The 13,269-nt window shown below is 44.4% G+C and overlaps 1 protein-coding gene across 4 annotated transcripts in view; it reads right to left on the reverse strand.

The window, feature by feature from the left end:
- Positions 1-2,002: 2,002 nt before the first annotated feature.
- The window catches only part of MAPRE2 (microtubule associated protein RP/EB family member 2), an 85,829-nt gene continuing 74,562 nt past the window's right edge, over positions 2,003-13,269 (reverse strand). For all 4 annotated transcript variants that reach the window (XM_065751953.1, XM_065751951.1, XM_065751952.1 and 1 more), the window contains 3 exons: positions 12,218-12,357; positions 7,598-7,756; positions 2,003-2,474 (listed from right to left, as the gene is read on the reverse strand). In XM_065751953.1, the coding sequence (XP_065608025.1) occupies positions 2,403-2,474; positions 7,598-7,756; positions 12,218-12,357 (371 nt within the window). In that variant the 3' untranslated portion in view covers positions 2,003-2,402. The remainder of the gene's footprint in view (positions 2,475-7,597; positions 7,757-12,217; positions 12,358-13,269) is intronic.

The following is a 13,269-nucleotide window of genomic DNA, read 5'->3' on the forward strand; positions in this document are numbered from 1 at the left end:
GAAAGGTCATCCCAAGTGCCTGTGAAACCATAGCGGAGCAGCGGGTTACTCACGGCTGTGGGGAGGACACTGTCCCGCTCAGGGTGCGGCTCTCCCCCCTCCCCGTGGCAGCTTCTAGAGGAGCTCTCAGGAAGTGAAGCCTCGGCTTGCTGTCGCTGCTGTTCTTTACATGTGCCCCAGAGAGAGAGGGAAGTCAACAGGCCACACGTGAGACACCGGCAGCCCAGCGACCCTGCTGCCAGCACCTTCAGGAGGATGAGCCGCGGCCCTCAGAGAGCAGGGCTGGAGAAACCAAGCTGATGCCTGGTCCCAAACTGCGTGCCCCCCCATCCACAATCCCCTCCGGGTTAAAGGACAACTGCTCCTCAGTTCAACAGCGTTATGAAGAACTACTGTTTATTACAATGACAATTGTAATAAGTACATATGTTCTAATAAACACAAATACAATGAAAATGACAATTCCCCCATCTGTGGCGATTCCTGGAAATAATTCATCTGGAAAACACGCATTTTTATACATCAGGTCTTACTTGTAACCAATCATAATTGGGAAGGGAAGCGCTGCCTGCTGGTTGCAGCACTTTTGGTGTCACCGGGCGGGATGTGAGCTCAGTGCTGGAGGCACAGCCAGGAAACCTTCAACCCGGAGGGTCCAAAACTCATATGCGGGGCAGGGGGAGCAATCAAGGGAACAGAAATACCTGTTCTAATGTCTAGCAGTATTCTATACATTGCCTGCAGCGCAGCACGACAGCAGCGTTCTCACATTGAACTCAGAGCCACTTAGCTGCAGAAGATTTCTTGGGAACAGAAAGCTGTGTGCATGCGTGTGTGTGTGTGTGTGTGTGTGTGTGTGTGTGTGTGTGTGTGTGTGTGTGTGCGCTGGGGGCTGATTAATTCAAACCCTTCCTAGGGGAAGCATCAGCTGGGAACCTGAGCTTGAGGTTAGGCTAGCTTTAGACCTAAGGTGATTTTGCTGTTCAATGGGCTTTTGAACTTTTCAGTGGCTGCAGGCTGAGCTGGGACTTCCAAGCACCTGCTTAACTAGAGGAACAACTCAGAATTCAGAAAATTGAGGCCAAGAATACCAAGCATAAAATATTCAGAGCGACTAGAATGCACAGTTCTCACAATAAAAACAAGGAATGCTTTATACACTTCAAGATATTTCTGCTGATAAAATACCATCCTTTAGAGCAGGGTAGCAGGGACCATTGTGGAAGGGAGCACTCTCACCACAGGCAGCTCCAGGTTTGATGTACTTGTGCAGCTCCTTGGCCTCACTGGAGGACTCAGCCCCGTGCGGTGCCCTCAGCTGGTTGCATGGACACACCACCACCAGGAGGACTACTCGACATCTCTCCATGCTTCACAAGCAGCCTCAGCAGCCACAAGGTGCTCCTCACCACTTACATGGGGTTTTCGGGGCTGGTTCTGGGGCTGGTTTCCTCATCCATGCTTGCGTGGTCGGGGCAGCGGGGCGGAAGGAAGCAGCTGCCCTACTCTGTCCTCTTGTGAGGGTGCAGAGCCAAGTGTGACAGCAGGGATGGTGTTCTGCAGCTACGCTTGTGTCAAGGAGATTCCTTCACCTCCATCAGCACCGTGCACTGCAGAGGTGGAGCTGCAGGCTGGGACAGAATTCCTCGGGAAGGAAGAAAAGCTGGGAAATGTCTATTGACTGGTTAGGAAACAGGGAGGGTTTTGAAAAAACTTAGGTGGATGTATGTCCTCCAGAAATAAGTCAGAAACATACCATGCAGCTTTCTAACACAAGGTTTCAAATCTCTCCTAGTGAAACAGATGCTTTGCCTCCCATTTGGTGAAGGCGGGAAAGGAACAAACGTGAGCAACATGAGCATTTTCCTCCACAACAGATCTCATCGGTATGGCTTGAACATGACTTCCACTGTATCCCTTCATTCCAATTGTTTGACCAAATTTACACCCCAGGGCAGACGTACGAGAGAATGCCAAAGCACCACAAAGTGAGAGACACAGCTAGTAGTACGGTACTTCTTGCCACACAAAATGCCAATATAAATATGTTAGAACAAGTTACAAGTGTATCATACTTAAGACAAAAAGAAAAAAAATAAATATATATATTTTCTTAAAGAGCAGAACAAATCTCAAGCAGCCAAGTGGTGAAGTTGCAGCGATGTACAGTAGGTGATGTAGCCCTACAGCCTCTTGGGAGGATACACTGAAAGAAGACTTCTGCAAATGCATCTTGGCAAAGTATGGGTACAGAATGCAGTGGTTGGCTGGCACTCACTATGGTACATAAATGTTAATGGCAGACTGGGAGTGAACCGATTTCAAGTTTGAGGCCACACACGTTCCATTCTCCAGAAGAAAGTTCTCACACAAAATGAAAATTGTCAGAGACGCTGCGTGAATCAGTACTCCTCCTGCTGCTGGGGCTGTTCGTGGACCTGTTCTTCACCTTCATGCTCCTCTGTGTGGCTCTCCTGCAGGCAGAAAAACACCCCAAAACATTCTTCAGCAGAAGCGTGTCATCTCCTCCCCCTCAGTGGTCACTCTAGCCTCAAGCTTATCATGTTTCATTTTCCTTCCAGTGAGAAGACAGCAGTAGCTAACAAATGCAACCTATGCAGCCTATGGAGTGTGGGTAGTGGCACAAAACTCAAATGGAGTAAAAAAAATAATAAAAGTGTTGATGGAAAAATCAGACAAGCCCGCGTTGGCTTGTTTTCCCAACTGTTCATTGCTTCTCTACACTTACATTCTTGCACACTGACACAGACAGTCAGGATTGTTGCCTCAGAAATGCAGCATCTCGTGGTATTGCAATGAAATGCATTTACTCTGCTTTTAATCAGCATAAGTGCAGCACTGGTAGATCCCAGAAAGATGTCAGTTTTCAACACTAGGTCCTGAGGGGCTCCACGTACCATAGCATCCCAGTGTCCTCCCATTTTGCCTCTCCAAGGATTTCTGAATCTGTCCGCTACAGTTCTCACACAGCTTTCACTGCAGGCTCGTATCACAAAACAGACAAGACACTTCTGCTACTGCTTGCTTTAAAAATTAAACCCAGCCTCACTTTTTAGGTCAAACATCACTTTCCCAAAATGATACGCCCACGTTAGTACAGACCAGAGCAAACAACTAGTATACACAACATTTTCTAGAGCTGTCCTGCTGCATCCCTGTTCTGAGAGAAATACCTGATCAACAGGAATCCTGGATCTCTGTTGCAGAAGATGCAGGTTTTAAACAAATTCCAGTTCACGGCCAGCAGACCTGTTATCTTGCACTGACCTAGATGCACCAGCACTCAGAAAGGCAGGTAGCTGCTTACAGCACTGTCCCTGTATTCCCCTAAAGCTTCTCCTGGGTGGATTTCCATCTTTTTACAGTGTTGCCCACTGAGAAGATCTGGCACATCTACTCCCTGCCCTGCACTTGTAGAGCTCAGCTGTAGGCAGATTCTAAGGACAGTGCTGTTCCAGGACCCTAAGCTGCCATTCAAAACACACCACTGCCAATGCAATACCTCAGCAGAACTCACCTGGCAAGAAAGCTTGGACAACAGGCTGTGTCCATCAGGACAACTGCACTTCAACATAGCATCTACGATCCACATGCTCTCTAATGGGCTGCAGGGATGCAAGGCTTCTGAAGCACAGGAGCTTCACGGGCAGAAGCTGACAGCTGTGGGAACATGACCCTGCACTACAAGGCGAGAAAGCTGAGGCCTGGTTAACCCTAAGGAGCTGTGGCCTGCTCTGTTATGCATCTTTTCAATGAGTTCCCCATACACAGCTTCGATGAAACACCAAGTAGAAAGCACATTCAGGCAGGTGTTACAGGTCATCTACACGCTCTCCTTCCATTCCAAACAGGGGCATCCTGTAACCATAGGGAATGGCTTGGGAACATACCATGCAGCTCTGAAGGAGAGCGGTGGCTCCTCTCTTGCCAAGGTTACCTTTGATGGAAATGGTAAATCTAATGTCACTACCACAGAAGTTGTTCTGAGAATTGGACACGTGCTTTTCAGTATGCACAGCTTGTTTAAATACACGAAACGGGAAAGACAAGAGTCACTCCACACAATTACCTTGGGACTGTGGAATCTCCTTGAATAGCATCCCCTAATAAGGAAAGCAGTGGAAGGTCTATTTAGAGCATTCATTTCTGACTCAGATCACACGGCCATGGCCATCTCTGCCTCCTGCTACATTAGATGTTTGCTTTTGGCCCCTCAGTCTATGTGCTTTAAACTATTCAGGTGTGCTTGCAGACGGAGGACTATGAAAACCAGCTGCTGGGGGGTAGGTGCCTTGCCTAAAGGCAGCAGCAGTAGATGTGGAGTCTGCTAGAGCGGAAAGATGCAAAACCAATGGAATTCCAAGCAATGGGTTTGGAAACGTGAGCTGAGCAACAGGTAGGCCAGAGTGCAACAACCTGTCCAGCTTCTGCATGAACTGAGACACAACTGCCTACAAAGGAAGACTTACGCAGCTCCAGCTTTCATAATGAGACACAGAGCCTCTTCTGGCTCTTCAGACAGCAGCTCTCCTGCTATAAAACCAGACTACCAAATGCTCCACATACTCTCCAAGGTCTCAATCCTGCCTACAGTAGCCACCACACGAGCACTAGAGGCCACTTCCCACAACACCCAAACATATCCTCTTTAAACACTGCTCTTGGTCAACTTTGATTTTTTAAGGTTTTTCCTTTTAAAAGAAGAAGCAGAAAGATTACTAATAAGCACTGTGCATTTAAAAATTACAAAAGATTACAGACTGATTGGCCAGACCAATCCATGTGACACTAGCAGACACAACATCCCTCTCGCATAAGGCGGACAATGAAGTTAGAACAGAAGCATACCAGGGAGAAGAGGAAGAACCTTTTAAAGACAAGGAACCCACACAGACTGATGATTGTGCTCAAAATCCCACCAAAATAAAGGGGAAAGAGAAGTCGAAAAGGCTTGGTCTCTACTGAGTTAAACCAAAGATTACAAAGAGTCCTACTTGAAACTTTGCAGTGACTTGGAATTCTGAAAAAATAATGCAACACAAACCTGACAAAAATCCCTTCAGTGCAATACTTCAATAATTAAACTTCTGGAAAATGCTTTTTGTAGGAACTTAACTTTTTTTTTTTTTCTTGCATTCTGAGTTTTTCTACGAAGAATTCACCTGACAGCCTACAACTCCCAGGAGGGATCTGGGAGACCTGAGCACTTGGAGTGCTGTCCGGGCTTCTTTTATCTTTTATGAGGATTAAATTAACCATAGCAGAAAATTAGGATATACAGAGACTTTTCCCTTCTGAATAAGAGCAGCTGGCATAAAAACCAGGACATGATCACTATGAACACAATAAATGCCTGTCAAATTACAGCTAGGAAGGAATAGTTTGAGATTACTATCAAGTGCTTATTGGAGCTACCAAGTGAAAACAAATCCAAAGTTTGCCGCGATATTCAAGCATGAGGCTGTGGACAGGTGTGATCTGTGCAGTGTGTGTGAGCTGTGCTAACTCACATCCCCTTCCTAAAAGAAAAACGTGATGGGCACTGCAGCATTTATAACCATCAGGAATCCTGAAAAAAAAAGCAACACCCCAAGCTGGATTTACTAGGAATTTACTAGCAAGAAACCAGAAATGCTGGTATTGCCTATGTGTTGGAAACTGGGGCTTTTTCCCATCTGGGGCTTGGGAAATCCAAACTGCTGTTACCAAGGCATTAACTCACAAACTGTTGTAAGATAAGAGAATTTAAACTGTAACAACCTCATTACACAGAGAGAAAAAAGAACTGAAAGGCAAAGCAGGCTGGTGAGACATAGCGGAGTACAAGAGGAAGAAGTAGGCATCAGCAAGAAAGCACAATCTTTGTTTCTCAGTGTTAATGCACTAGAGTGCACTACAGTCCATCTATGATAGTGAGGGGGAGAAAAATACCCCAGAAGATAAGGAGATGAATCTTCCCACTGAAAGGCAGAAAAATTCAAGTGGGGAATTGCTTCTGCATTCTTCCCTGGGAGATCAGGGCTCCTGGAATGACATCCACAGTCTCCAACTGGATATGCATTCTAGATAAAAGCACAGCTGGTGTGTATAGTTCATGTGCAGGAACTGATGGTGCTTTCCACAGAGAAAGGGTTGGAGGGAGGAAGCAGATAAAGCACTGAGATGTGAGTTGAAGTAGGACATTTTGTAACATGTTCTGCCAGTAAGGAAAACTGCAGGGAGAAAAGCAACAAATGCATTTCTTGGCTGGGAATCACTTCCTATTTAAGCCAAGTGAGACAGATGTGGTGGGGGTATGGGGAGAGGGGGGATTTTTCCATCTTTGCCTTATAAATAAATCATTGTTCCTGAATCCAGAAGACATTTTCTCTGACCACTATATATGTGTAATTCTTTTAGCTAGTTATCACGCATCTGGCAAATGTGTCTGATTGTTTACTCCTGTGAAAATAGTGGTTTCCTCCTCCTTTTCCTCTCTATCACTCACCCCCCCAACACTGAATAAATCCTCTTTCCCCTGTCACCTCTAATCTGAGCAGCAGCCCCTCCCCGTGGCAACCTCGTGACCCTCTTGCATCCAACATCCACCAGTTCTCCACAGATCTCTTTTAGAAAAGCACACGAGTTAGCAGCAGCTTCAGCACTACTTCTGCTATAAAATTTTGAGTTGGTTGACTCCAGCAGCTTTCTGGGAGCAGATGTAAGGAAGGTTACAGTGCCACAGGGCTAGAAAGAGATTAGGCTGATGCTTATGTGCTCTGGAGCCAAAGCTACCTTTCACAGGAGACCAGAGGGGTCAATCGTCAGAGCAGCGCATGCAGGGATTTAGTTAGCATGAATGGGAGTAGTTCAGCTAAATCTGCATCGAATCATTATCCCTCAGTGTATCTGAGGAATTTAACCAGTATCCTTTACAACTCCTTGCTTTGTTCAGTGTCTACAATGCCTAAAATGCAGAGAGATTCTTGTTTAATCTTGCAGACAATACATTTCTGCAGTTTTGGTAATAGGGGATTACTGCGTTTGCATACTGAAGAATTTTGCCTATAGCAACAGGATCAAAAATGCTAAGGAGCATTATCTCTGCAGATATAATTACGTGCTTGGCAACCTGCACAGTGCCTACTACAACAGTGCCACATGTGCAAGAGAAAGTTCACAGCCATACACGGCAATCTGCACCTCTGCTTTTCAGTCTTCAACAGCTTCAAGAACACCGAGTGGAAGACGATGCAGAAAGGTAGGAGTAAAACAGAACTAAGGCTCAGGACCGCAGGAAATCAGTTTAAAATTGTGACACACACACACTCCCCTTCCAGACTAACTGTTGCTGAAGTAGAATACAAAACCTACGTCGAAGCAGCGAAAAGCAAGCTGGCCTCCTGAATCCATCCCCTGAGCTGAAAAGTCTGTTGTTAGTAAATGCAAGCTTCCTTTTGGGGGAGGACGTGTGGAAAGCCTTGCTCCTACAGCTCTGCTGACCTACATAATGGATATGACTCAATACTGTGCCAATATTTTTTAATGGAATGAAGCTGTATCATCTCGATAAAATACACATTAAATTTGAACTTACGTGTTCTTCTGAAGCATAAAGGACTTCCATTAGCCGATGGACAAGGTCATTATTCTCGCCCCCGTGTTCTTGGCAGAGAAGTTCAATCTCCCTTAATTTGCCAAAGTAGAAATCCCTTTCCTTCTCCACTCCTTCAAGTGCAAGTTTTAATGAATGTACCTGCATATAGATCAGTAGTGATGCATCAGTTGTGAGGCACGTGGCAGACAAAACAGCTCAGCCTAGAAGTACACAATTACACATGCCAACCATCTCCTTAAATAGATATTCCATTTTATTGCTTAATGTGAATTCCACTTTTTTGAAGTACTACACAACAAGGAATAAATGTAAATCAGGATACCCTGTTACACCTCCTCAATACGTCTTAATCTGGAAGACAGTTTTCTCCATGTTCTCTCTTGCAAACTGAAAACTAAAGTGGCAGTTCAGGAGTCAGTGCTACTTCAAGTGTGGTTTCTAGCAAAGCTGCCAGAAATCTCATGTAATGGTAATTAATAAAACATTCAGCATAGGAACTCCATTACTCTGCCTGGATTAATGTGAGGTTGTTGGGAAACCCACCATATCTCCTTGCCTAAAAATATATAGGTCCAACAGAAAAGCTCATAAAGTGGACTAGTTGAGAAGTAAAAGTCTTCCAGCTGCAAGTGCTGCTGTTGTTTTCTCACCTCTTTGCTGCCCCCCTGACTTGCTGAACCACCCCTCAGAACCTACATCTCAGCTCCCTGAGGCTGCTGCAGTGACCAGCATGCAGCACGGATCTTCTGTTCTGGTTCATGTGCTGTCACTATCAACAAATTCTCTCAAATGTCAGTCAGTCTTCCCCAACTGCAACCTCGTATACAAGAGTCTTCAGGCTATACTGTTGGTTTTCATTCCACTGCTAAAGCTGCTGCAAATAATTTATGGGTAACCCAGCTATTAAAGATTAGGCTTCATATAAACCATGACAGATGTTGCAGTGTATTTTCATACGTACGTATGCATGTGCACACGCACATACATATGAAAAAGAATAATTTTGTGGCAGCAAAGGATGAATTACTATCCAAAGTGGTATAGATGATTGGTGTAACATGTGCAAGTGGCTCTGAGATTTGGAAGGCGGCAGTGTATCAACCAATGGAAATAATTAGGGATGAAGCTTACTACAGTAAACTCTCTGACCCCAATCATGTCCAAATCACCATCAAATTAGCATCCTCATTTTAAGGCCTGCAATTACACAAATGAGTTTTCTAAATAAAAATATGCTAAATAAATTAACTTGCATCAAGATGACATTCGAGCAAACAGATACAGTTTAATAGAAAGTTCTCTGTTGCCAGATCCACTGCTAGCTAATTTATTCCCTTTGCTGGTAAGAACACCATGGGATCTCACACAGTGCTCTGACAACGCACTAAATCCTATCAGTTCATCTTTCCGTAACTGCTGAGCTAGTGATGCCTTCTTCTGACCTCTGCCTGCACTCCCAGAGGTGTCAGACAGCAGAATGTCCTGCTGCCAGGGCAGGATCTCACAGCATCTCACTCATGTACAAACCCATCTCTTAGCAGCCACCTGAGCTAGACACCCAACTCTTCCCCTTGGTAGCTTGAATCTATTGTTGATACAGTGACTAGTCACCTTAAAATTAACTACTCAGCCGTGGGTAAGTATGAATAGCAAAATGGAACAAAAGGTTACAACAATTGGGTCTATGGATGAGTACCCTACTTCAGCATAGGGCCTTCCTCGCATTTCATACATGTCTTCTGGATCTGCAGCAGTGTGTTCATGGAGAGCAGCTCCAGCATCCAGTTGGAACAAGAACCTAACTACTGCCAGATCTCCTGCTCTGTGCAGCAAAACAATCAGCCTCAGCCAAAATATCTGCAGCTAGCAGCACAGCAGCTTCACCTTCTGACCTACTTACCACGAAGGCAGTTTTCCTGTTTTCATTGCATCATGTACACACCATTAAGGAACAGAACCATTAAGGCATGTGCATATGCATGCAGCAAATTAACTGCAAGGCTCAGTAACATTGTTGTAACCAAAGTAAATATGCTTTCCTTCACTTGCATATTATTTACCTGTCTGTGATGCATTAATTTGTATTCCTTCAGAAAATTAGCACATCTGCATGCTAGTGTTTCCTTGTATTAAGGTGCCAAGAGGCTAATCCTGTAGGAGGAACAACAGATGCTAACTCCCACGTGCGGTGTCCAGACCAGAAGTACCCCTGCAATCCAGTTAACGGGTGCAAAGCAGCAGCTCTTACTAACTGCTCTTTCCTCTGGTGCTATGAATGCTTCCCAGGACTGCCTGTCCAGGCTGAAGATTAAGCACCTGCTGCAAACACAGAGCCAAGACGGTGCTGTTTTCAGATATTACGTCTATGCTAGTATCCAGTTAACTGTCCTGGGACCACTCTCCATATGTAGAGGTCCCTTCTCCACGTGTAATGTAATGTTCCTGGTCTGTGTTTTCTCCTCAGCTGCACTCAGAAACCCTTTGGGAGTGAGCTAGTTGGCGCAGACCTAAAGCACAGCAGGGACCATTTAGCATTTTAATGCTATGGATAATCAAGCTCCAGTGTGTGGTGACATGCCTTGAAAGTGTTTAATTTACTAGCACGGGCCAAGGCAATAGCTACGACCATTTTAAGAGAGACTGTAAGATTGTTGAGAGCCATTAAACCAGCAAATGTTATGTGTGGCTTACAATCATTGCAAATAGATCATCAAGCAACCCTATGGGAAATATAGCATATGGACACCCCCCCAATTAAACTTTCCCATACAAGTTGCACAGTTTAGATGCCTGAGTCTCTCTCAGCTGCCAATTGTGAAAGGACTGAAATTAAGCCTGTTAACAGCCAGACAAGAAATGTGATTACTGCAGATGCCAATGACCAATTTTTTCTATCAAGACAGCAAAGGTAGTATAATTGGCTCCTGTCCATGCGTCCTCTGGTTGATGGAAAGTGGGGAAAAAATGGTCAATTTGGCTTTTCCAACATGTTCATACTGGGGATAAGAAAAACCTGGCTCAAAGCTGCTTGCAGCAGAGCTTTTTTGGCTCACGTTATATGCCTGGGGTGCACAAGAAATCATTAGTGGCAAATGAGATACCAAGTACTGCCAGCATTAAAAAAAAAAGAAAGAAAAAAGAAAAACCATAGGTTCTAGCTAGAAGAGGTCTCTCAGAAACTAGCTTGTAGAACACCTACTTTCAAAATCTTTAGAATTTCTTCTTTGTGATGGAGGAAATCATCAATTTTCCTCAGGGCTGTTTGTATATAAAGCTCAAGGTTTTCACACATGGAAGCTGCTAGGAATACATTAGCAGAGGACTTGATAGTGACTGCCTGTTTGCATCTTAGTAAAGATCAAATATTATCTTGCTCGTATCCAAAGTGACTCTTCCTGCTGAAGTGAACTCATTCTGACTTCTACGTACAAATGTCATGGTTGAAGCCACATTTAAATTATGCTCGAACTCCACTTAAAATGACACTAAAAAAAAGATTCAAATTCCATCAGAAGTATTCACATCCTTTCTTTGTGCAATTTTAAAACATTTCTGCTACAGCAACGACCCTGGAAGGCTGCTGAGCTCTGCTGTGCATACTGCTGCTCAGAATGACAAACAGTCTGCAGTACATGTTTGGGATGGGGCTGTCCACCACACCTTAAGCATATAAGAGTAACAGAGAATTTGCAATCAGTGCCTGAAAAACCAAGATCTCTGCTGCTCAGGTCAATGGAAGTCTGAAACTGAAATGGCCTTAATTGTGGAAAATTAGGCTTAACCCAGAATAATGACTTTCTGTATGCAGCTGCCAGGCAGCGCTTGCTGCAAAATATGAGGCTTTTCCTTTCTGTATTCCCCTGACAAATACAGCAGTCAGGTCTCATTTATACAAGCGGCCTTGACACCATCAACAGCACGGTCTTGAGCCAGATGCAGGTATTAATTCCTGTCCAGAGCAGACACTCTTGTGTGCCCAGGAATGAGAGCCAAATAGCAACAATGACAATTAAGGCCTTACTTTCCTAACACTGAAGAAATTACGATTTTTTTTAATGTTGTAGGACACTATTTATTAGGTATGTTCGCAAAGGTAGACCCATTTTTAAATGAGAAAGGCATATTACCTCCTGCATACTTTCATTCCAGAAAGCAGAATGCAAGGAGCTAGCCTCGGTTCAGCTGCAATTCTCTAACCCTGCCATTACAAACAGGTTTGTTGCACAACAACACATTAAAATGATTAATTCTTGATCTGTAATACACAAGAGCAGACACTGTTGAGCTTTTTCCTATCCAAGTGAAATAAAAGATACATTTCCAAACCTAATTAATAAAATATCTGTAATAAAGCTTTCATACTCCACCAGGACTCACCTGGCATTCCTAAGATTCTCTTTCAAATGTTCTAGCACAATACCAGTCATCTCTATTAAATGCTATTTTTAACAATAAATCTCTTTTTCTTCCCAGCTGGGCTATTTAAATTTTTTGTACCTTCATAATTCTGGAGGATATCACTCAACAGAGGGCAATATTAGATTTCATGCCTACCTGTGACAATGAATGTGTCTGATTTTATGCCTCAAATAAATTTACCTGTTCGCTGAGCTGTATGACTTGAGTTTCCAAATCTTTATCTGATTTGGATGCTGAGCTGCTCGGTGCAGCTTTTTTTGCTGAAGATGGGCGAGAAGGTGTTGATCCCGGTTTAGAAGCTGGACTGGATTTAGCAGCACCTAAAAAGTACAATCAATAAATAGCAATCAAAACGTATCCCTGGGATAAATACTTCGCTATTAACAATGTAGACAGCCATTCTCACCATTACTTCAGTGGAAAAGGTTCCAGCGTTCTACCACGGAAAAGGAAAACAAATTTCCATCCGTTTTACTTTGACCTTATTACTGAGAAGGAAGCAAGTCAAACTAAAACACATGAAAACCAGACAAAGAGTATCAAGTTCCCTTAGCTGTCGGCAACTTTCAGCTTTTAAAAACAGTGCTGTTAAGAGACAATTCCCTCAGCCCAATGCTCGCTGTATCTATCTGACTTCACACCCCTGGAGAAAGATGGACCCGGAATAAGGTCAGCTAAACCATTCCTTCACTTTCCTTGTTGTCTCTATAGCCCATCTCTGCGGAGAGGGCGTGGAGATTCAGCCAGTGTGAGCAGAACTAAATCCATCAGTGAACTCACAGTTGCCATGGTGACCGAGCGATCCCTTTTGATCTGCTTAGGCTTCACTATTTATTTCTAATGATTCACACAGCAGAGCTGACAGAGCAGAGAGCATTGTCTCCACCTGGAAAACCAGCAGCTAACATGTTGCACAGGCAGCCCTTGTCCACAATGAAGCCTTGCAACCTCTTCATGCCCCTCAGGACTCGCCCTGCCAGAGCTGGTCTCTCCTGGTTGTCACACAGCCTCCTACTTTGTCCAGGTGCCACCAGCACCTTGCTCCCCTCACAGCCTCTTCCTCAATTCTTCCCACTGGAAACGGATTTCAGATGGAGTCAGTACCATCCTTGCTTGGGCTAAGGACACAGAGAAAAGCCCTGTCCCTCTCTCCAGCCTCTTTTATTTGGTTCACTAAGCAGGTACGTGTGAGGAGTCTTGCTTTGCAGCACCCATGCCTATTGCTGGCTCTT

Source organism: Cyrtonyx montezumae, unplaced genomic scaffold (assembly GCF_038088225.1).
Source record: "Cyrtonyx montezumae isolate F1298 unplaced genomic scaffold, pur_monq_1.0 scaffold_8, whole genome shotgun sequence".
Classification (NCBI taxonomy): domain Eukaryota; kingdom Metazoa; phylum Chordata; class Aves; order Galliformes; family Odontophoridae; genus Cyrtonyx; species Cyrtonyx montezumae.